General features: G+C 39.6%; 1 protein-coding gene across 1 annotated transcript in view; it reads left to right on the top strand.

The window, feature by feature from the left end:
* The window catches only part of flt1 (fms related receptor tyrosine kinase 1), a 49,449-nt gene extending 24,416 nt beyond the window's left edge, over nucleotides 1-25,033 (top strand). Inside the window, exons 13-30 of the mRNA XM_082547424.1 lie at nucleotides 2,893-3,195; nucleotides 7,560-7,706; nucleotides 7,778-7,909; nucleotides 8,834-8,940; nucleotides 17,178-17,313; nucleotides 17,767-17,871; nucleotides 17,983-18,096; nucleotides 18,845-18,933; nucleotides 19,474-19,576; nucleotides 19,659-19,756; nucleotides 19,848-19,970; nucleotides 20,303-20,414; nucleotides 20,522-20,621; nucleotides 22,612-22,717; nucleotides 22,796-22,893; nucleotides 23,079-23,148; nucleotides 23,231-23,322; nucleotides 23,413-25,033. Of these exons, the coding sequence (XP_082403550.1) occupies nucleotides 2,893-3,195; nucleotides 7,560-7,706; nucleotides 7,778-7,909; nucleotides 8,834-8,940; nucleotides 17,178-17,313; nucleotides 17,767-17,871; nucleotides 17,983-18,096; nucleotides 18,845-18,933; nucleotides 19,474-19,576; nucleotides 19,659-19,756; nucleotides 19,848-19,970; nucleotides 20,303-20,414; nucleotides 20,522-20,621; nucleotides 22,612-22,717; nucleotides 22,796-22,893; nucleotides 23,079-23,148; nucleotides 23,231-23,322; nucleotides 23,413-23,581 (2,204 nt within the window). The 3' untranslated portion in view covers nucleotides 23,582-25,033. The remainder of the gene's footprint in view (nucleotides 1-2,892; nucleotides 3,196-7,559; nucleotides 7,707-7,777; nucleotides 7,910-8,833; nucleotides 8,941-17,177; nucleotides 17,314-17,766; nucleotides 17,872-17,982; nucleotides 18,097-18,844; nucleotides 18,934-19,473; nucleotides 19,577-19,658; nucleotides 19,757-19,847; nucleotides 19,971-20,302; nucleotides 20,415-20,521; nucleotides 20,622-22,611; nucleotides 22,718-22,795; nucleotides 22,894-23,078; nucleotides 23,149-23,230; nucleotides 23,323-23,412) is intronic.
* The last annotated feature ends 157 nt before the right edge of the window (nucleotides 25,034-25,190 follow it).

Below are 25,190 nucleotides of genomic sequence, written 5' to 3'. Positions count from 1 at the left end.
ATTCCCACATCATAAACATGGAGTAAAGCTTCTGCTTGATCCTTTGTACATTAACTCGAAGTCTCTTTATGCAGAGCCTGCATGTTCCCAAAATAGAAACACCAAACTATCTTATACTTATTTGATTATTTTACCCATTCAAATATATAGTTAGATTTCTTTTAGTTTTTTGCAGATTTGACTCTGCACACCACTATAGTGGAATTTCAAACATTCAAGATGAAACTGCAGAGCAGACTCTCAGATTTAATTCAGGGACTTTAAAAAGGTATTGCATGAATTGTTTAAAAATGACAGCTTTTAACACAAGCCCACCCTTTTTTAAACACTCAATTAGATAAACTAACATAATCTTAAATATAAGGATTGTTTTTAATATTTGGATAAAAAAAACATCTGCAGTCAGTGACTCTCTGTAGTGTAGAACCCATGAACATCACCAAATGTCCTGTTTTCGTCCCTAAGATGCTTTGCCAGGTCTGCAGCTGCCTTCAGTATGTGGGTCTCTGTGCCTTCAGTTTTGTATTTAATACATGTGAAATGTGCTCTGTTGGGTTGAGATCAGGTGAATGACTTGGCCACTGAAACATATCCCATTTCTTTGACTTAAGAAACTCTTGGGTTGCACTGTCCAATCAGTTTTGTGCCGTTTGGCTGAATCAGAGCAGAGAATAGAACCCTGTACACTTTACAATCCATCCTACTACTTCTAGCAGCTCTCACATCATGAATGTACAATAGTGCCTTAATTCCTTTGGCAGCCATACATTACTATTCTGTCACGAGTGGCTTAAAAGCTGTGACACATAATCAGACCATTAGTCAAGTAAAACAACAAAAACATTTTATTTGAATTCAACAAAACTCAATGAAGTTACAAAGGAAAAAAAACATTCCTCAGTCAGTAAGTGAGTAGTGTTGGCATGTTTGCTTTTTGCCTAACGTGGTGAGTGAAATGTTGTTTGGGTAGAGAGAAAAGGAAAAAGGTTGAGTTGTTTTTCCCCCCGAGGGAGCAAATGGAGTGCGCGTCTATACTGGTGAAGACTGGGCCGAGGTGTTCCCAGTCACTAATAACTCAACCACACCCGCTGTGCATCTCTAACACAAAACACACAAAGACAACCTGCCAGCCCAGCAACCAAAAGAGGCAGGTTCATCACGTTGTCTCCACTATGTTTGACAGATGATGCGGTAAACTTCATGAGCTGTTTTCTCTTCATTCTGGTGCAAGTTTAACTTGGTTTTAATTTTTCCAAAGATCTTTTTTTCACCAGTGCAGGCTCTTTTAGTTTGTTTTCTGACAAAGTCTAATGCTTCCTTCTTGTTCCTGAATGTAACCAATGGTTTGTACCTTTGCAAACCCTCTGTATTTACACGCATGTAGGTCTCTTCATTGTAGACCTTACAATGATGCATCTACCTCTTCGAGACTGTTCTTGACTAGATAATGTGATGGGATTTTTCTTAACCATGGAAAGAATTCTGCGATCATCCATTTTAGTCACCTTCTCTGGTATTTCAGGCCTTTTGGTGTTGCAGAGCTGGCAAGTGGATTCATGAATCATTATTTTTAAGGAGTATAATAGATTATTTGGGTTTTTTTAGTCTAATGATAACTTTCAAGGGAAAAACTGCTTGTCGGCCAGTTGACCTCTTACTTCTGTGCCTCTAAAAATGTGGGACTGTGTGTAAGAACAGTTAATGCAATACTTTTGCATTGAATTAAAGCTGAAATCCACAAAGGCAAAATAGCACACTTGAAAAACACCTTTATTCAAAAACTTAACTGTAAACAACTCCATTACTAGCATGAAGGTTAAAATCCTCTGAAATCTATGATTCATATTGATTTGCTTTTTACACCAATGCGCGCACACACACATTCATGCATTCCCTAATGGCTGGCACATTTTCAGGGTTTTATGATGAACTTGAGCTTACAACATCTTTACTATGTTGTATGAAAAACAAAATACCCTTCAGTCAACATTAGCAGTAAATGAAGAGGCCATAAATATGTGCAAATGTGCATACAAGCTTATTCGCATAATGATCATGTTTGAAAAACAAAAAAAGATAAGGATATTGAGTATTGCAAGAGTATTGCAGCAAGATCACCACACTGATATAAAAAGAGACCTTGTTGTCTCAGAGCAATGGATTTAAATGGTTGACAATAATAATAAAATAAAACTGCAGTCAGTATGATGCAGATATACTTAAAGCCAGAAGTGTGAATTACTGTTCAGATACAAGAACTGAAGTAAAGCTGAGCAGAAATGCCTGCACAAAGATATCAGGCAGAGTTGAAAATACCCGGTAGCACATAACAGTTTGCATGCATCACGTACATTTCGTACTCTGTAGTTTTGCATGCCATGTGAAGTGTGTTGTACAGGTAAAACCTGAGTGTGTATGTGTCTGCAGTCAGGCTGCGCTGAGCTTTTAGTGTGTGAGCAAGAGCGAAACAGGAACCTGGCGCTCTTATCATTCCACTTCCCCGTGCAGCGCACTTCCTTGGACTGGCAGGTCCACTTATTTCGGGAGGCCTTGGGGTGTTCGAGAAAGATAAACACTATCTGCCATCAGGAAACTCTCAAGCCGTTTCCACGGGAAGTTTCAGATGGCTAAAGTAAATAAAAAGCCTTTTTACTGTATTCCACTAGCTGCTTTAACCCACAATAGCCATTCAACATAGTCATCAAAGGTTATAGAAATGAAGACTTGGTAGAATGAGCTCTCCTGGTTTCAGGCACCAGTCAGGATCCAGACTCACATGTCGGGAAACTGAGACGGCTTATTCATCTCAGTGGAGGGTTATTTGTTTATACCTCCTCCTTACTTCTTCTTTCCAACTAATCCATGTATTTCTCTGCTCTGTGTCTCCATCAGATGTCCCTGGAGGCTTCTGTGTAAAGCAGCTGGAGGAGGCCAGAGAGGGTGGAGACCTCCACCTCACCTGTTTAGCCAATAAATACCTGTACACAGCACTGTCATGGCAGAGAGTGAACAACACAGAGGAAGCCCAGTCTCGCGGCTTGAATAATCAGCAGTTCACATTTGGAGAGTTCTCCAACTCGCTGGTCCTGTTAATAAGCAACCTGACGGCCAGAGACAGTGGAGCCTACAGATGCTCCGCCCGCCACATCGTCACCGGGCAGGAGACACACCTGGACACACAGGTGGAGGTGACAAGTGAGTAATCTCAACCTAACGCACTCATAAAGAAGAAAGCTTTTTTTTTTACAGTACCCTTTTAAAACTGCACAAAGCTTTTGAAGATAAGTGAAACCTATTGTAGTTTGAACTGTTTTGCTTATGGCGATCTTTAATATGTGTTTGCATACTTACAGAAGGAGTTTAACTTAAAATTTATTTTCTATAAAAAGAAAAGAAAAAAAAGGACATATTGAGGACATTTAAACTCACAGCCTCTTCATGTTGTTCTAGTACTTTATGTTGCAGTTGTTTGCAAACACACACATTCACAGAGGTCTTGCTGCTTGGGAATGGGTCCCCTTAGTTTCCTGGGGCCCCACCCTAGCTTTGCTCTTGCACTCCAGCTCAGCACCTCTTTCACGTGGGAATGAGCTCTTGACTGGAGGAAGAGCACACAATGGCACTTCCCACAATGCCACATTTACAGGCCCCTGTGCAGCGCTGCAGGAACAATCAGCCAATCAGACACTGTCAGGCCCCAGCCCTCGCAGACAATCATCAATTGTTGTGCAGGAGGAAGATAGAGGAAACAACAATCAGTTGCTGTGGTTAAGTGACTTTTCTTCGTGTCTTTTACGGCTGTTCTCAATACAATCAGGGCTTAGCGCGTCAACTTCCTCCCACGGGACACCCAGCAAGGGAATTACTAGAGATACAGGGTGACTAGGATGAAAGAAGTGGTGGTGGTGGGGCTGGAAAAACAAGAAAAGGGGAGAAACGGAGAAAAATTTTAAGCATAGAGAGTATGAAGTCATCTATTTTTATTATCATGTATCGTTGTGCAGTTATAGTGTATAAGAGCTGTGTTGGCCTCATTGTATGCACTCACGTACAAGCAGCTGTCCGCACAATGAAAATGTTCTGAAATTAGTTTTGGTTTTTCTTTTGTTTTTAGTTCAATTCAGTTTCACTTCATTTCCGGAGTGATTTTTGATTGTTTCAGCTCAGTTTTTCTAGTTGGAAAATCCGTAGTTTTACTTTCATTTTTATTACTTTCACTTTTACTCCTTTTATTTATCACTTCAAAACAGGAGTCACTCTCTGTCTATGAATACACACAACACTTTCTGAACTCAAAGTCGTGTCATGTAGACATCCAACGTCTTAGTAAAGAAAATGTACCAAAGCTTTGTCCAGAATGTTGCGTTGACGTAAATTAAGAACAATTCCTGGATATTTCTATTTTATTTCAGATGGCTTATTTTTTTTAACCCCTTCACACTGAATGAGTCAGATTTGTTACGTGAGTTTTTTGTACGTTTTTGAGACTCCTACAGCAGAAGTGTGATTACCGCCCACACTAAAAAATTGCACACACCCCTGTTCTCTGCTGGCCATCGGGGCAGGGGGGCTGGGCGCTCAGGTATGTACCAGCTCACTCCCGGTGGCTACTTGGCAGGGCCTGGTGCCTGTTGCTCGGTCAGGCCTCTTCCGGGGCAAAGGGGGCCCTCAGGCCTCCGGCCTCTGGGCCTGTGACTCGGTTCACTCTGGCACAGCTGGCTGCCGGCAGAGCCGGCGAGAACATCACTGCAGCCCCCTCTGGCTTCTGCTCTGAGGCTATTGGGTGACCCCTCATCTGGGGCTCTCCTCAGCTCTTCCCAGGAGGGTGGCATGGATGCCCCTCCGGTGGTCCTCCTTGGGCTCTCGCACTCTGGGGCCTCTGGATGTCTGGGGCCTGGAACTCCTCCATGCCTGCTTCATGCCCTGGGGGACAGGGCTATGGCTCTCTACACCCTCTAGCAGACCATTACATGGGGAAACCTTTTGAATACAAGCGCGCTGATGCACACAGGTGTGCAAACGGGTGTTCACTGTTCATAGACATAAACTACACCTTTATTGGCTGCTATTTCCAAGCACATTGTGCGCTGTCGGTCCTGCTTGCTACACAACAACATTCAATATTTAGTATTTACTGCTGTTTACACTTAGCTAGATTAACGTGATGGTGTTGTGTTTAGTATGTTGCTCTGTTTTGTTTTGTTTTGCTTGTTTTCACTTCTTTTTCTCTCAACAGGTGATCCAGGAGATTTTTTTTTCTCTTCTTTCTCTTTTTAAGTGCCCTTTCTCACTGTCCCTCTTCCCTTGTTTTTCTTTTCCTTCATCTTTCTTTCTCCCTTTCCTATCCCTCACTCATGTCTGTCCCGTCTGTAACAACTGAAAATAAAATAAAATAAATAATAACAACAAAGGTCGATCAAATGGACCAATACGGCAAGGCCGTGATGATCCATTTGGCAAAGTAAATCCATTGGGTCTCCTTGTTGGTCTTCAGAAAACAATTCTGACGGCTAAAGAACCAAATGGGACAGGCAAAAATAAAATAAAATTTAAAAAATAAAATTGCACAATAGATTTTTAAGCAATAAATTGAAGGGAAGAAATGTTGCAAATATAATGCAAGTTAAAACTCCAATCCAAATTAATTTTTTGTTGTTTTTTGTTTTTTTTAATCTGTCATGAAGTTCAATAAAAACTACTAATAATAATAATCATTTTTATTATTAGTTTTTCAGACTTAGTTTGAGTTTTGAGTTTAATTTTATTAACCTTGAATTCACCCCATTGTTGCTGCTCTTTGTATTGCAGGGTTATTAATAAAAAAAAAAAGGCCCAAGAGGACCCAAACTTCAGCTGAGTCACAGGTTTAAGCCAAGGCCACTCTTCCACGTGTGTCACTACAGCATTGTAGTTATTGTCCAAAAGTGGCACGGATCCAGAAAACTATGGGAAACAAATAGCAGCAGTTTCACTTTATCACAAAACTGTTCAAGACTGTAACTACGACTGTGACTACTGTAAAAACTGGCCGTTTTGGGGTTTTTTTGTTAATTATCAAGTGGTAAAAAAACAGATTAGCCCACAAGAACTGAGAAGTTCTTATTTTTAGTTCTTATTATCAGCAGTGGGTAAATGGATCCTTACTGTACCTCAAGTTATGTAGAGACTATAAAGTTACTTTAAAGGTCAACTACGGGGACTTTTAGCTCAAAAGGTGTAACCAAAATAATCCTAAAATGATCCAAATGTCTGCTAATTTAACATTTAAATCACAGAAGAAGAAAACATCTATGCAACTCCATTCATATTCATCTATACATTTATTTATCAATTATTCAAAGTGTCACTACTGGTGACACTTGCAAGTAGCGTACAGCTGACAGTTCGATATAAGGTGCCAGACGACCCAAACATGAGCAGCTGTAGGGCCAAAGTCAAGGGCACAGTTGTGTTTTTCCATGATAAAGAAAAATCTGTTTTCATCAAGCCCATTCTTCTACATGTGTCACTACCAGCTCATACTTATTGTCCAGAAGTGGCACGGATCCAGAGAACTGTGGGAGAAAATAGCTCTGGTTGCATTTCTACAGATTTTAAATAATCCTCAGCAAACAATAATCTTACAAATTTATGTTTGTGTGTGCGTGTGTGTGCAATTAATGCCATATTCAGGTGACTCTGTAGTTGTATATACAGCTAAAATACACAATCATCATGTATTTTGGCTCATGATTCCTGTTCTGGTGTATTTTTACTGTTCAGCAGTCACTAATTTTGGCCACAACAGGCAAAGCGGAAAAACTGTAATGAAGAGTATGAAAATGAACAAAGTTGGCAATAAGCAAAAGAGACTTCCATTTCCTTAGTTAATATAGATCAAAACAGAGCTAAAAGTAGACACAGCAGTGGAAACTGCAAGAAACAATGTGCTCAAAGTACAAATTATTCTTGCAATAGAAATGTACAAGATGACACAGACGTCTGAAGCTCGCTAATGTTTCTTTATTTCATCAAAAAGGAAAATAACTCACTATGGCATAATGTTACCATACAATCAAAGTGGAGATGATTTTGCTTTAAACAGTACTCTGGTGTCTCGGTAATCTGTCAAATGAATGTTTAAACTTGATTATTTTTGTGTTTTTTGCTGCAAAAAATATTTGTAAAAAACTACTATACGTCTTCAATAATGATATGAAGTAAAATCAATCGCCTACCTCTGAAATATAGTGGAGCAGAAGTATAAAACAAGGGGGAAATGGAAATACATGCATAAACCACAAGGACAGTATAATTAATGCATTCAGTTAGATTACACCCAAACACTCATCTGTGCTGCACTGTTAGATGCTAAATATCCTCAAGGAACCACTGACACTGCTGCAGTAGTTTGTCGAGGAACCACTCAGAATGCTTTTGAGCTCATTATTATTATTAGAAGTAGTACTAGTGGCAATATAAGTCCCATAAATACACAATCTCTCAAATATTACATGAGACAGATTAAGCAGAAAATTCAGATTAAAGTTATCATAATTCATCTCTTTCTCCCCCTTCAGTCCTGGAGCCTCCTGTCCTGGTGAGTAATTTGACAGATTGCACCGTTAATGTTAGCAGCTCAGTGACCCTCAGCTGTCCATCTCGAGGGGTCCCACCCCCAACCATCACATGGTACAAAGACCAGCGTGCTCTGCTGCAGGGATCAGGTAAAGAAATCTTAACGCGTAAACTTTAGCGGTAAACCGGTGGTCTGTAATTTATTTGATGCCGTCTTTAGGTATTGTTATATCAGCAGAGGAAGCAAGGCTCCATATTGACCGGATCACAGTGGAGGACGAGGGTCTCTATACGTGCCAGGCAACCAATGAGAGGGGGTCTGCTGAGAGCTCGGCCTACATATGGGTTAGCGGTAAGAATCGCTGCCTTTTAATTGGCTCTCCACACAGTTGCCTATGTAACACATCCATATATAACCACTTTTGAACGTGCTTTGTTTTCACGTGTTTAAATAGGTGTGTAATGTGGATGCAGACATTTAGTAAAGTACATCACATTGTTTTGATGTAGTGTTTATACAGAGAGTGTGTCAGTTCTATTAATGGAGGATGATGAACGTCTGTTTATTAATTTCTAAGTAAACATTGATCAAAGTACGTCTTAACATAAACGTACTCAGCCTTTTGTTCAGTTTCCCTCATTCACACACCCACCCACACACACACACACACACACACACACACACACTGACGTCCGGAGGTAGTAGAGGAGGCAGGACCTCTGGGGTTCCTCCCAGTCCAGGTCTGGAAAAAGAGAACTGACCGTCTGTGTGTGTGTGTGTGTGTGTGTGTGTGTGTGTGTGTGTGTGTGTGTGTGTGTGTGTGTGTGTGTGTGTGTGTGTTGTTGTGTTCGGATCAGTGAGGAAGGAAGCTGTCTCCCATTTTTATTTCCTCCGGAAGGGTCCGGCCTACGTCTCCAAGAGGCTCCACATAGTAGTGAGCTGGGCATTTCTTCATCATCCCATTAAAAAAATTTGAAAATAGTAATAAACCCACATTTAATGAGAGGGAAGGATGATGGTCTCTGTGCGTTATGTGACCTTGAAATCACAGTGACCCCATTCGGATGGATAATTAAAGCATCAAGTACCTCAGTCTGATAAACTATTGTAATTCTCATAACTGCAAAAAGGAATAAACATTAATTTTATCAATTAATATATTCTTTTATGTACATATATTCTACCCTCCGCTGCTCAGGATTTTTATGTAGAGTAAAGAATAAATACCTTGAGACTTAAGCAGCATTAAGCTACTGGGTGTGTTTATGTGTGCAGGTGCTCCAGAAAGCTCATTTCTTGAAATCCCTACTCTCACCTGTACCTGTGTGGTGGCTGCTCTCTTTTGGTTTTTGATCACGCTCTTCATACGAAAAATGAAGCAGGTGAGAGGATTATTTTGCTTGTTTTTTTTTTTGTTTTGTTTTATGCATAATGAGAAAAATATGTACTATCACTTTTATGTTTTCTATACTTCATATATTTGAAAAAGTCCTAGATTGCTTTTACAGTATGCTTTAGATCATTATCCTGTACACTTCACAATCCATCCACAGTTTCTCTCTTTCTCCAATCTTTTTTTTTCCTCCCATCATTTTGGTAACCTTGGTTTCATCTGTCCAAACTAGTTTTTCCATGACTCTTTTTGAGGCCCCTTGATGTTGCAGAGCTGCCCACTGCATTCCTTCTTTTTTCCTCTCTCGCTGATAGGTTTATTTGAGCGTTTTCTCGGTCTAATAATGACCTCTGTTTCTTGGAATCAGACCAGCTCCAGATCTTTCATCTGTTTAGTTTGTCATTAAAAGAAATGGGGGAAAGCCCTCACTGGCTTATGAAACTGCTTGCCAATTATTTCTGAGCCTCTAAAAACGAGGCAATCTGTATAAAAAATGTCTATAACTCATAAACAGTAAATCCAATACTTTTGCAAATCCCTGTAATTAAAACTGAACGTCTTCCACTTCTATCGCATCCACTGTAATTATGTACAGAGGCAACACTACAGTAATAGCCATTATCCAACAGCCATGTCGACATCACAGGTGCTGATTGTGAATAATAGAGCTGAGCCTTTTTGCTGCGCAGCCGCCTTGTGTTGTGATCCTACAGTGTTGTATATGCTATTTTCATCTGTTTGTCATGTGGCTGAGTGTTTCTCACTCTCCTGCCAATTTGATTGCCTCACAGCAGTTTGCGTACTGTCACTTTTATTTTATTTGTCTAAGTGTTTCCCACACTGTAGCACTTCTGCCCTACCATTATCCCACTTATTGGACTTGTGTAATGTGACTCTGGCTGATGTTTGGTAGCTTTGGTGGTAGCTTTAGATGGGCAGGAAGAGGCTCCACTTTTACTCTTAAGATCCGCTTACCCCTCCAAGTTGGCGCAGGTACTCCATCCTGCAGTCAGTTATGTTTTCTATGTCTCTGAAAGAATAACTGATGGAGGATGACCATGACAAATGCCCAGAGGTGGGACCAAGTCATTGTCTTGCAAGTCTCAAGTAAGTCTCAAGTCTTTATCCTCAAGTCTCAAGTCAAGTCTCAAGTAATGTCAGGCAAGTCAGAGTCGAGTCTCAAGTCACTGGTGTAAAAGTCCGAGTCAAGTCACAAGTCTGAAACTTTGAATTTCAAGTCCTTTCGAGTCTTTAAAAAAAAAAACGAAAAAATAATGTTGCAGTTATGCTAAATGTAAATATTAGACCATGTAATTTTAAAATCTGTGTTTTTCTCAACACATGACAAAATAGTGAACTTAGAAAATATACACAAATTGTGAAATTGCACCTCTTTAAAATGCAGCTCAATTAAACCTAGCTCCAAGAATAATTTTCACCGACAGTTCTGAGATACGCTGCATGTTATTCTTGGATGCGGTTGTAGGACCAGCTTTAAAATCGCATGACAAAAATATCATACACATTAAAAAAAACTGTATCACCAACGTAGCCTGGACAACATTTGCTAGTTAGATGAAGTCAGCTATCTCATCTTAGCATATTTATTTCAATTCAATTCAATTCAATCTTTTTTTTTTTTTATAAATTTTATTTTCAGTCACAGCAGCATGTTAACAACAAAACATTGAACATACAGTAGTTTGCTGTTCAGTATTTACAATACCCCAAAAGATAACAGAAATAGAGAAGGAAAAAACAAACAAACAAACCAAAGAAACCCCTACAAAACAACAAAAAACAAACAAACAACAACAAACAAATAGAAAAATAAAATGTATAAGGGACATTCAGCGTACAGTTAGCTATGATAGCAATATAGAGATATGGTATCTGGTCATGATAAGGTGGTCATTTTAAATGTTTCCATGTACATCAAGAATGGCTGCCATGCCCTAAGAAATTTGGTGGTTGAACCTGCCAGTGTATATCTCATCTTTTCTAAATGTAAAAACCTCATGAGCTCCGCAAGCCACTGTTCATGTGTGGGAGGAGCTTCCTGCTTCCATCTTAAAAGTATAAGGCGCCTTGCGATAAGTGAAGCAAAGGCAATAGAATTCGAATAGCATTTTGGCAAAGTGATGTCTTGAGGTATCACCCCAAAGATAGCCGTTAGAGCAGAAGGCTCATATTTAACGTTATACATCTCTGACAGAGTGTTAAATATAGACACCCAATAGGTATGAAGATTGGGGCATGTCCAAAAGGTATGAAGGAGCGAACCTGTTTCTGCTTTACATCTGTTACACAGAGGGTCAGCTCCTGGATAGAACTTGGCTAACTTTTCCTTGGAGATATGTAATCGGTGTAGGACCTTAAATTGAAGGAGCCCATGCCTGGCACATATCGAAGAAGAGTGTACCCTCTGGAGAAAAGATTGCCAGAGCTCATCTGTTATAGTCATCCCAAGGTCTTTCTCCCACTGTGCTTTAAGGATGAAGAGAGAAGGAGATTGAAGATCTAATAGTATAGCATAGATTTCTTTAATCGCCCCTCTCTTATGAACGTTTATATTAATAATTTTATCCAAAGAAGTTTCCTCAGGTAGTTCCGGAAATGAAGGAAATCGACTCGTTACAAAGTGACGAATTTGTAAATAGCGGAAAAAATGTTGCCGAGGAACATTAAACTGCTTCAGGAGCTGCGTGAATGAGGCAAAAATCCCATCTACAAAAAGGTCTTTGATATTTCTAAGGCCATTACTTTCCCATATTTTAAAGGCAGAGTCCATCATGGAGGGTGGGAACATATGGTTTGAGCAGATAGGTGCTTTAATTGACATTAAGTGTAACCCCAACCTTTTCCTACATTGCACCCAGATTCTGAGCGAGTCATACAACAAAGGGTTACGTTTATAGGTGTATAGTTCTAATGGGAGAGCTGAACTCAACAAAGCTGATAGGCAAATTTTGCCACAATTGGATGACTCAATTTGGAGCCAAGCTGGAGTCTCTGTAGTAACATTACTCATCCAGTACAGCATATTACGAATATTTGCTGCCCAATAATAAGACTGAAAGTTTGGCAAGGCTAATCCACCCATTGGCCTAGTCCTCTGCATGAAATCTTTACGAATTCGTGGACTTTTGCCATTCCAAATAAATGCAGAGATATGCTTATTCAGTGTTATAAAATACTTATTGGGTAAGTAGCATGGGATACATTGAAATAAGTAAAGGAACTTGGGAAGTATGTTCATTTTGATAGAATTGACGCGGCCAATTAATGACAGTGGTAAATTGTTCCACCTCTGAAGATCTGTCTCAGTATTTTTAAGCAGCGGGACAAAGTTTCTTTCATAAAGATCTTTGTATGAGTGGGTAACCTTAACCCCCAGATAGGTCACATACCCTGATTTAACGCTAAATTGAAAACCTGAAAATGAAATCTTTCTGGCTATAGAGTTGACACAGAGAAGTTCACTTTTATGCAGATTTAACTTGTAACCTGAAATATTACCAAAACATTCAAAAATGGCAAGAGCACGGGGAAGAGAGCATAAAGGCTCTGACATATACAGCAGGAGGTCGTCAGCATATAAGGATATTTTGTGCTCCTGGTCACCTCTGAAGATGCCCTTAATGCAACTGTCAGCTCGCAGTTTAATCGCCAGTGGTTCAATTGATAATGCAAAAAGAAGAGGGGATAAGGGACAACCTTGTCTCGTACCACGGAGAAGTGGGAAATAAGAAGAGAATAACGAATTTGTTCTAACACGTGCCATAGGTGAGGAGTAAAGTAACTGAATCCATGAAATGAAATTAGGGCCAAATCCAAATTTATGCAGAGTATAAAACAGATAATCCCACTCAACCCGGTCAAATGCCTTCTCAGCATCGAGTAATAAGGCAATTTCAGGGGTTGTAGTTGACTTGGTGTGTAATATGTTCAAAAACCTGCGCAGGTTGAAAAAACCATGCCTACCCTTCACGAAACCTGTCTGATCTGGAGAAATTAACAATGGTAGATGTTGCTCTAGCCTGAGAGCAAGTGTTTTTGACAGTATTTTTAAATCTACATTTAAGAGTGATATAGGACGATATGATGAACACTCTAATGGATCTTTATAATTCAATTCAATCTTAATTGGCAGACTTCATGTCCATAAAAACAAGACAAAAAAAAAAAAGGATTCTCATCGCATCATTATATGCAACATGCAGCTTCTGCATGCTACATTGTTTGTAGGATGACCACAAGGGGGCAGTATATAGCGGTGTGCAATACGCTTTAAACAAAGCCACTTTAACTGGAAGTGAACAAAAGCTGAATTTGCGTGCAATAGTATTTGCCTGCACATAGAGCTTACACCGTTGTCTGTATATGTCATCATCATCATTCATTTGCTCAGTAATAAAGTGACCGAGGTATTTCACCTTTTTATGAACTTCAAGAGTTTTTTGTGCCAGTTTAAACAAAGGGAAATTTAGCTGTTTATCCTGCTTGGTTCTACATATCAAAACAGCACTTTTAGCAGCATTGTACTCAATGTCATATTGCACACCATATTCAGTACAGACATTAAGAAGATCCTGTAACCCAGCACTGCTTGGACTAAAAACAACCAGGTCATCTGCATACATAAGATGATTTATCAGTGCTTTACCTAATATACACCCAGTGTTACAGGCTCTCAGTTGTATGGACAAATCATCAACATACAAATTAAATAAAATTGGAGACAAAATCCCACCCCGTCTAACACCATTGCTGACACCAAAGGGGGCAGAAATACTGCTTCCCCATTTAACCTGCATGTTCTGATGAGCGTACCAGTAAGAGAGAATCCTCACGATGTACTGAGGAACTCCCCATCTCTTCATTTTATCAAAAAGTTTTCTGTGGTTCACTCGATCAAAAGCCTGAGAGGCATCAATGAAAGACATGAGGACAGATGAATTTTTAGCCCTGTACAAACTGACTATTTCCTTGAGTGCATATATGCACATGTCAGTGCCGTGCTTTGAAGCCAAACTGATTATCCAGAGAAGAGATGAACACACTAACTCTGTCAAACAAGATTCTTTCTAACACCTTAGATAAAATACTGGCTAGTGCAATTGGCCTGTAATTATCCAAGCAGCTCACTTTTGCAGCTTTGTCCTTCATAACTGGTACCAGTAAAATACACAGCATTGAGTCTGGTAATATGCCATGAATCATAAACCCAGTGAAACAGAGTGCTAAAAGAGGAGCTAGCCTTACACTAGCATGTTTTAAATGTTCTGCAGTGATGTGATCCAAACCAGAGGATTTATTATCAGACAACCTATGAATGGCTTCATATACTTCATGTGTCCTTACACTTATTGTGTCATTACTCATGTCAAGATTGTCCTCATATGGTTCACTTTTTATACAGTTAAACAACGCACTGTAATGCTGTCTCCATAATGCTGCAATGTTATCTGCCCCAGAAACACCTTCAACAGTTGATGGTAGAGATGGTTTACAGTTATTAAGAGCTTTCACCTCTTTCCAAAAATCTGCCGTATTATTACACAGCATTTTCCTGGCCAAAGAATCTGCTCTTAGCATTTGCTCATTTTTAGTTATAAAGCGAACAGCGTACTTATATCTGGCATTCGCACATTTTTTCTGTTCAAATTCTGGGCCTTGTTTAGGTCTTCCAGCCATGGCCCAACATTTATAAGCTATGCGAGCTTCATCATGGTACATGGATACATGTTCTTTCCAGCCAGGTCTGATGTTAGGTTTCTTATGCTTATATTGTTTATCAAGCAGTGTGCCACTTTTATACAGAGCAGTCACTATATCATCATACATGGAGCAGAGTAAATGTTTATGCACAGCATTCTTACAGTTGACATCTTTGCACAAAATAGCTTCTTTATTTATATGCATATTAATAATCATACGGTTCTTGGAGTGAGTGCACACACTCATGAAGTTTAGTAACTTCCGGTCACTGCAACAAGTCCAGGTACAGTTTACCGACGGATGGGTGCAGGACCTTGAAATGCACCGTGTAGAACGAAAGACCATCGTACGTATCATAAGTTTACCAATCTCACAAATCGTCGTCATAAATACACATTCCTTAACCGTTTATTAATAGGACCTTTGAGCTCAACGGTAATTAATTAGTAGTGGAAATAATTTCTGGTTCATCACAGAAATGTAGCAGTGACAATAATACTGTATGCTGTAATCGTACTGGGCAATTAGTGATACAAAAAAACCTGTTTTATCCTGTGAATAAACGTATATGTTTTTGTCAATGTACCATAATAACATAAGCGAAACGCAATATTGTGTCAGGACAATTCACTATTTATGCACAATAAATAAAGGAGCATAGCGCCACAATTTCTGTTCAGCGCCAGACTTGCTTGTAACCTATATCACCAATTATGTTATGAAAATGACGTATTAACTACTAAAAAACACTGACCTTCGTGTAAATGCTTGGAGCAGACTAACCTGTGAGCTGGTGTTCTGGGACGTTATATTTTATCTTTGAATGGCTGCAATCCAGACCATCCCTCCCGTCTTTGTTACTTCGGAAACATGGCTCGAACAATTTCTCTTCAACGACGTAATCCGATAACAACCGATCTCTTTACCCGTCGGCTTCCCGTGGCTGTCATGCGACCGGCTATTGCAGTTAATAATACAACAGCTTCTTGACATTTTTGTGTTTCTTTTTATCGCTGTATAACTGATTTTAATTGAAAGCCTGCGTGCGCTAGTACCGCTTGCCACGAGTTCCCAGAATCCTTTGCGGTTCTACCCGTGAATGACGTCACATTTTCAATCTCTATATAATATGCATGTTAAATTTTATATTTGGGGTAAAATATCAAGTCTTTTCAAGTAAACCGGTTCAAGTCCAATTCAAGTCCCAAGTCATTGGTGTAAAAGTCCAAGTCAAGTCACAAGTCTTACAACATTTTTTCAAGTCAAGTCTAAAGTCATAAAATTAATGACTCGAGTCCAAGTCATGTGACTCGAGTCCACACCTCTGCAAATGCCCATCATGTTTTGGCGATCATCCTGAATTCACAGAACCAAAGTTAACTGTGTTGGGATTGAGGGCGATTTTTCACCAGCACCTCAGCTCTTCCTTTAACCTCCCTCTCCTCTTTCACATGTTTTTCTCAGTGAATATTTTTATGCTAGTAAATAACAATTTCCGTAATAATTTTATTTTCCTAGACTGATGCAAGGTGTTTGTATATGCTTAAAGAACTAGTGGCTTAGATTAAACTAGATTACATTATTGTACTTTATTGAGCCCCGTGGGGAAATTGCTCTCTGCATTTAACCCATTCACTCAGTGGGCAGCCATTGGGCGCCCGGGGAGCAGTGTGTAGGGACGGTACCTTGCTCAGGGGTACCTCAGGGTAGCTGTTAAGGGGAATCGAACCTCCGACCTTGTGATCATGGGGCAACCACTCTACCTACTGAGCTATCCCTGCCCCATATGATGATTAGATGATACTTTATTAATCCGTCGGGTGGGTTCCTCCGGGATATTCAGTTATTTATTTATTTATTTATTTATTTATTTTAGAGAGATTAAAGTAAAGGTCTGTTTCTGCCCGGTTTCGAACCGGGGACCTTTCACGTGTGAGGCGAACGTGATAACCACTACACTACGGAAACCGCTCGACGGCTTAGTCTACAACAGAATATACAAATTAATGCGTTGACATCGATAGGTACAAAAACAAATTAATTGTGCATTTGAATGCACAATTAATTTGCACAATTTAAATTTTTTTTCCTTTTCAACGTGCCGTTGTTAGAGAAAACGGTTGCTAGGGTGCAAACTATGCTCTATGCTGGTACATTTATATACAGTAATAATAGTAATAATATGATACATATAAAATATATAATATCGTATATTATAATAGAATATGATAAATGAAACTAGCTCATTAAATAATAGCTTTTGACGACATGATTTGATGACAAATCTATGATTTTAATGTCTCCTTTATGCATAGACAAACCTTTTAAAGATGCTCTCAGCTTCACAGTAACTAAAAATCTGACTTTATAGTTATTTATGTCCGCTTGCTTTTCAATGTCTCAGAGTCCCTCTAAAGCTGATCTGCCAGGTTCTGGATGAAAAACGGTAGTAAGTATTTTCTCTTTTCTTTTTTTCTTTTAACTGATACCGACTGTCTTCCAAAGCCCAACAGCTCATACACCAAAACCGAGTACTTGTCAATCGTACTGGACACAGGAGAGGGGCCGATAGATGAGCAGTGCGAGAGGTTGCATTATGACCCCAACCAATGGGAGTTCCCCCGGGAGCGCCTGAAATTAGGTATGCTGGTTCAATCTATTAAAGAAAATTTGTTTTTAGCTGATACTCTTGTGTGGGCTGAGATCAGACTGATGTTGTGAATGCAGTGGGAGCGAAAGGAGGTATTTAAGCCCACGTAACAACACAAGGATTTTCTCATAGACCTTATCAGCTTATTATTGGGAGTGACTCTCATTCCATTAATCAGACTTTTAGTCTGTGTTGTCTGTGCTCAGCTAATTAACCCCAGCATGAGACATGTAAACAGTGTTTACCGAAACTAATCAGCTCTTACGGTCATCAGGGCGGGATTTGGACAGATGGGCAGCTGGTACGGTCTAAAGTCTTCTGTTATCAGCTCCTCACATCTGGATTGGATGATAATCATAATTAACTGAGTTGTTTTAAAAAGACACAAAACACACCTCCCGTATCCGTTTCATTCACATTCTCACGCTGTCTTTTTTCTCTCAGGAAAGCTTCTAGGCCGTGGGGCCTTTGGTAAAGTCATGCAGGCAACTGCATTTGGTATAGACAACGGCACCAGCTGCAAGACTGTGGCTGTGAAGATGCTCAAAGGTTAGGTCCATGATATTCGGTTAAATTTAACTACCTAAAACCCTTACCCTTACCTTATTACTAAAACCCTTTTCTGACACTCACTTTACTATTCTTCCTTCTATCCACCAGAGGGCGCTACAGCCAGCGAACACAACGCATTGATGACTGAACTGAAGATCCTCAACCACATTGGAAACCATCTGAATGTCGTGAACCTTCTGGGAGCTTGCACCAAACCAGGAGGTGTGTGTGTGTGTGTGTGTGTGTGTGTGTGTGTGTGTGTGTGTGTGTGTGTGTGTGTGTGTGTCGAGGGGTTTCCATGCATTTGTCACCACATATGTGTGGAGTCACTGTGTTCCTGTTAATTTAATTGAACCTGCGCATCTGTGGCCTTACAACAGAGTTATTACAGTTTGTTGTATTTATTGTGTTTTATCATTATTTTATTTATTAATTCATTTATTAATTTAATTCAGTTTAGTTTCAGTCAGTTTCAAGACAGTTTTTTGTCACTTCAGTTTAGTTTTAACTCTTTGAAACCCATTTGTTTTGGGTTAGGTCTTATTAATTTCACTATTCTTCCATTAGCTTTGATCTTCTATTTTTATTTTTAATTATTATTGAATAGAGGACATATGTCATATTTAGGAAAATCTGTAAAAACAAACTCAATAAGCACATCCATCAAAGCCTCATCAGGCAAAGTTTTACCAAATTTGTAAGAACATAATTTACTATAATGTTTATCACACTAACTAATACTAAAGTTAAGGATATTTCCTCTATATTTGTATTTAATTTGTAAGTTTACAAGTTCACAAAATAATTTCAGTTAAATTATTTTTGTTCAAAAGTCCAGTTTTTATTTTTATTTCTTCTTAACTAAACTGTGTTTTTTTTTCACATCTACTTTAAGTTTTAGTTTAGGTTTAGTTAGCTGTGATAACCTTGCCTTGCACTTACTTACTGTGTGTCTGTCCTGTGTGTACAGGACCGCTCATGGTCATTGTCGAGTACTGTCGTTTTGGAAATCTTTCAACCTTCTTAAAGAACAAGAGAGACGTGTTTGTACAAGACCGGGTGAGTTCAGCTGCTGAACTTATTTTTTAAAATAAAACAGACCTTTGAGTTACTTGTGGTTGACAGAACAATACTAACTCCCTTGTGCTGTACACGGTTACAAAACCGTACACTTAAAAAACTCACTTCTGCAATCGGTTTTAAGTTCAAAGATGTTTATCAGTTCTTAAGCGGGACACAATGTTCTCTAATTTCAAAGTTCACAAATAGCTCAAAAGTTTCTTCAGTTCCCAAAAGCAAAATATGTTTTCATTCATTTTCCACTAACAAATAATTTAAAAACTACAATTTAGAAGATCTCAGAGGACACGTCTGCCTCAGTCCTCAATCCAATCTAACATACCTGAAGTGTAATCTTATAGCAGAGGAGCTGTAAGACCAAAATACCTGCAAGACACGTGCTTTGTAAGGCATGTTTGATATACAGTTAAACTGCAGTCTAACCCTAAACCTACCACTATGTGGTTCACCAGCAACTTGGACGATCTTAAAGATGTTAAATTTTACTTCATCATGCAGTATTTTATTTGATTCACTCAGCTGGCTGGAGTAAAAGGTGGAGGGCAGTGTTGGGACAGCAGCGTGTCCGACGACCAGAGCAGCTTTCACACAGACTTTGATGAGAGAGATGAGCAGGGCCTCTGTAAGACCTGAGCCTGGTGAACATTTTATTCTCGTCATTAATCAAACTGCTTTTGACACCTCTCTGTTTCTTCTGCTTCTAGATCCACAAACTGCTCCCAATTCCCCTCTTTACTTGGAGGATCTCATTTCTTTCAGCTTTCAGGTGGCACGAGGAATGGAGTTTCTGGCCTCTCGCAAGGTCTGACTCTTTGCTATTCCACCTGTGGGCATACACATACACGTATACTGGTTTTATGTCCTCATCTGTGTTCTGTGTGCGCCTGCATCAGTGTATTCACAGAGACCTGGCCGCGAGGAACGTTTTACTGTCAGACAATAAAGTGGTGAAGATATGTGACTTCGGCCTGGCCAGGGACATCTACAAAGACCCCGACTACGTCCGCAAAGGAGATGTGAGTATTTCTGAGGAACCTAGTTTGAAAAAGATGACACACTACTCTTTTTTTTTTTTTTTTTTACACAAAGTGACACATCTTGCAAAGTGTTGTTCATATAGTGTGGTTTTCAGTCCAAAATGGGGAAGTAGTTTTGTCATGGCAGTCTATCACCAAGGCTTTTATAAATAAATAAACTCATTATGTTGAGTGGTTCAAAGGTATGAAGCAAAAAATCATGAACTTGTTTTCCCTAAAAAGATTTGTTGCGATTCTTTGGAATCAGCCATCCTTCAAAGTTTTCTCACATAAGCCAGGTTTGGTAATCCTGTGTCTTCACCGTCTGCCAGGCCCGACTCCCTCTCAAGTGGATGTCTCCCGAGTCCATCTTTGACAAGGTGTTCACCACCCAGAGTGACGTGTGGTCCTACGGCATACTGCTGTGGGAGATCTTCTCTTTGGGTAAGAGACCTGTGCTTTTTCTGAACATAGGCACGGGATGGACAATCATTACATAATGTCTGCACAAGCATATGAGCCTCATGAACCAAAATGTGTGCACTTAATAGGAGCGTCCCCGTACCCTGGACTTCACATAGATGAAGAGTTCTGCCACAGGCTGAAAGGGGGAACAAGGATGCGGGTGCCAGAATACAGCACGCCTGAGATGTGAGCTGATATTTATTTCTCAAAAATTGCACAGCTGCACAGCGATTTGGAGAGCTGGTGGTTTGGGTTGTGCAGAAATGTATACCTTATTATTTTGTACAGTAAGAAAATCCCTGCATGTAGAACTCCAAGAACAAAATGTGTTGCTAATCTTTAGTTGTCAGCGCATCATCATAGCCAGTCTCTTCAATCACTTTCTATTAACAGCTGCTTATGGGGAGGAAATATACTCCACTATCTATTTACTGATTGACCTTCGGTCCAGGGACCCATCCAGACCTATTGATCGATCAATGGGTGATGGATGGGAAGGTTTAAAAGATCTGAAATGGTTGATAAAGTTATCCTCCTTTGAAAAAACACTGTAAGGTGACCAATGCTCATTTCCAGCTCTGTTATTTTTATTCTTGGCTAAACTTTAGCAACTTGTGCAGCTCTTATGTAGCTCGTCCACTGTCTAACAGAAGCTGCTTAGCTCCTCTCTCTGTGAGCCTCCGTTAAGGCCTTCTTATTAAGCAGGCTTTCTTCTAATTGTGTGCTCGTCACAAACAAAAGGTTTGAACAGCATGTGGGCGGAGTTGGTGTCTTTACAGCCAGAGCCGTGCGCCTCGGATAGCCACATTATGCATATCTGCTCTCTTTGATATCGCACAGAGCTCATGCTAGACTACGACAAAATCAAAGCATTCAGTGCTGTCTGAAGCCTGAGCTGTGGGCAAACAGGGATCATCTTCACATATGCTGACCTCATTATTTAAAACTTTGGACACTGTTTTGACCGTGTGTGTGTATGAAAGAGAGTTAAACGGGTTTTTTTTAGAAGTTTAAACAATCAAAAACTATATATCCTTAATTGACCTTTAACTTACAATTTAAGGTTAAGGTTCATTTAAGGTTATTCAAGTTCAGATAAGCTGATTGATATTTGCTCTCTTTTGTTCAACTTGATCAACTTTGATCGAGCTGGTTAGGAGCAGGTTTTGCCACCTTCTGTTCACCAGAGATCTGAGCGGATGTTTGAACCCAAAATAGGTCCAACCACTGACTTCAACCTTAACCACAGCTCTTAGTTTCACAGAAAGATGTTTGTTTTGGACTCCCAAAACAGCCATTCTGTTATCATACTGCTAATCTTTAAGTGTGTTTAGAGTAGACACTTTTTTTCTCTGTTGCTATCTGTGTGTCGCACTTTCCAGTTTATTATGTCTGCTATCATGTCTGTTTGTGTGCAATCAGACACATTCTTACTTTTTCCATAGGCTTTAAGAGGGTAAGGAGCAGCCTGGTGCTAATAATCAGATGCACGTGATTAACTTGTTTTCAACAATGAGCTGCTTCTATGAAAGTAGAAGTTTGGGCAGTTTGCTCTTCTGGGGAATTCAGGTGTGTGTTGATGATGATGATCGAATTTGAGGGACGAGCACTTCCCATTTGAATTTTGTCATAAATAAGTCTTTTAATGTGACTGATTTATAAATCTTGTCATAGATTTTGTTGCTTGTCCAGACCAGTTCAGGAAACTTTAAGCTGCACTGTGTGCAGGGAGAAGCTGTGATCAGTATATGCAGCGTGTGGTCAGGTGCTGATTTAGAAAGTGCTTGATCTGCTTTTGTATGCAATTAAAATATCACCCAGTCGTGCTCAATTTAATTGCGTGAGGCAAAAAGAAAATCATGATCAAGATAAAAAATTTGATTAATTGTGCAAAGTGGAGACCTTTGGCAGAGCACCTTGTTTGGTGAAAGCCAAATATAGCATATCAGCACAAACACCTCATACCAGCTGCATGGTGGTGGAGAAAAGGTGATGATTTGGGCTTGTTTTGCAGCCACAGGATCTCGGGATGTCATTGACATACCGAAAACGATTAATTAAACTTTATTGCTGCCAAAAGTGGTTTTGCAAAGGTGTTAAAGGTGCTTATATTTAGTTTTTCACATTACTGCAGAGTTCTGCAAATGCTGTGTACCTGTGTGTCTTCTGTGTACAGTTACAGCACAATGCTAGCATGTTGGGAGGGCAACCCCGCCGACCGACCTACCTTCACTAACTTGGTGGAGACAATGGGAGAGCTGCTACAAGCGAGAGTGCAACAGGTCAGAGATCATTACAACAACATTTGTCTACACAAAGGGCCTTAAAAATGCCCCCAATTCATACTTTCTCTTTAACAGGATGGGAAGGATTATATTCCTCTGGGATCTTTTATGACTGGAGAAAGCGATTGCTGTGAGGCCTTCAAAGAAAATCCGCTTGCAGTCACAAACCTGAGGTAAAAAAAAAAAAAAAGGAAAAACAAAGAGAATGAGCAAGTGCAGCACATAAGTGTCAACTTGAACGGTCATGAATAATAAATTCTAATATAGAAGTCTTGAGAAATAAAACCAAAAAAATGGACAGAAAGTGACTTTCCTCTATTTCCAACTTGCTTTTTCAATCTGAACCCAATCTGTGCAGTTACATGAGGGGCATGGCCACACTGCAGACTTTTGAGCATTTGCCTTGCGAGGACCAAACCACCCCTGATGTAAGAAAACACCTCCACTTCTGCTAATTTGAAAACATATCACATCAAGGATATCTATTAACACTGATACTTTTGGTTTCAGGATGAGCAGACCGACAGTGGCATGGTCCTCCCATCTGAGGAACTGAAGAATATGACGAAGAGCAACAGCAGCAAGCACAGGAAACTCAGCAGGTAAAGATCTATAATCTGTGACCACTCGATGTTCAATTCATCTGTCAGTGCACGCTAAACGAGGCAATTGATCTCAATCTGTCTGTTTAGGTTCTTCACCTTCACCAAGTGTCGAGACACCCAGGTGCCCTTCCTGTGCAGTGACATTGCAGGCCTCCGTGAAAATGACCCCTCGATCCTGCCATGTGACTGGGAGTCTGACGAGGGAGGCTCCCCTCCTCCAGACTATAACTCAGCCTTCCTCTACCCCTCCCTTTAGCATCCACGCTTGTGTATTTTTCACAATTTCATACAGGGTTTATACAGCTTTTTATAATTTCTCCAGACCTCATCTTACACTTTTTAATCTACCCCACCTCACTTTTTATAGTATCTGCACGTCTAAATGCCCCAGATACTTCAGCCAAACTCGTTTAACCTCCTAGGACCTGGCGTCCACATATGTGGACATCACATTTTGGGTTATTTAGACCAAAATACTCAATTTTGCTCTGCAAGGGCCTGATATCCACTTACAAGGACATTATACTACTACTGTTCTATCAAAATCTTAAAATAATATCCTCTTATGTGGCTCTTATTTTCCTTAAAAACAAAAATAAGGTTAAAAAAAAAGAATCCGGTAATTCTTTGTTCTTACATTCATCGGGCCCCAATATGCCCAAATATCAAAGAGAAATTAGAAATGCATGCCGTGTAAGAGTTCAGGTCTTAGGAGGTTAAGAAACTTTTGCAAAATCACATGCTGTTGTACAACAAAGCGTCCTCACAAGTATTATCTCAGTGCTTTTCCATCACATTACCCCTTCTACGAGCAGCTAAGTCTTACCTGACAATACTTATACCCGTACAGTTATGCAGAATGTATTCACTAGTATGTAACTATCAGAGCTTATTGTACTGGTACCTCATGCCTGAAGCCTTGTGAAGAGGAGCACTGCTGTATAAAATAACTGCTCCTCTTGCACAACCACTACATGCTGGAAAAAGTTGTTATCCACTGAATTATACAGCTAGACGCAATGTATGTACCTGTATTTATTTTAGTTATGCAACCAAAATGTTACTACCTTAAATTTGACCATTTGTGAGTGTAGATTTTACTCAGTTTCCACTTTAATAGGTACACGTAGCTGTAAATCTTGCGGTCCAACACAACAGCCTCGGTAAAAAATTACATTCATTAAAGGGAACCTGCTATCAGTTTCCTTATTCCTACCATAAAAATACAGCGGCATGGCCATAATATTGAATGAGGTCACCATGTTAGTAAGTCTATATTTTCAACTGCTGCTTAAAACATCCGTTTGCAAGGGCAACCAGTTAGAGGGAAGCTGGTACCTAAGACTAGTTATTTTAGAAAGGTGACAAACTGGAGTTGCATTAAGGCGTAGTCTGAAGATAAACAAGGATTTTGTTTTTCGACAGTGAATAATGCAAAGCTGTTCTAATAGGAAGCGTCTTTAGACCGCTAACTTTTTCACAGTCTCCACTGCAGACGAAACAAATCTATTTAATTTTATTTATATAGCATCAAATCCCAACAGCAGCCGCCTCAACACGTTTCATGTTTTACGGTAAATATCTGACAATGAAACTGGTGTGAGGACGATAGATCCTCCACGCTCTCCAAGACTCAATGTGATTTTTTTTTTTAGGCCACGGTGTTAGACTCCAAGATTTAAGTGTATCTAATAAACTGTCAACTGAGTATGTGTATTTTAATTCAATGTATTCTTTAATTCATAAAATCATTCATGCTGGGTTTGTTTCCATTTGCAAAAACCTTTGAATGTGCAAAGATTAGCTTAGTTATGATTAGTTGATCCTGTTTGTATATTCCTCTTTATAATACTAGTTGGTTAGTT

This window comes from Aulonocara stuartgranti (assembly GCF_965226115.1).
Source record: "Aulonocara stuartgranti genome assembly, chromosome: 9".
In the NCBI taxonomy this organism is placed as follows: domain Eukaryota; kingdom Metazoa; phylum Chordata; class Actinopteri; order Cichliformes; family Cichlidae; genus Aulonocara; species Aulonocara stuartgranti.
Note: the sequence above shows the minus strand (reverse complement) of the source record. Positions and strands in the feature narration are given on the sequence as shown.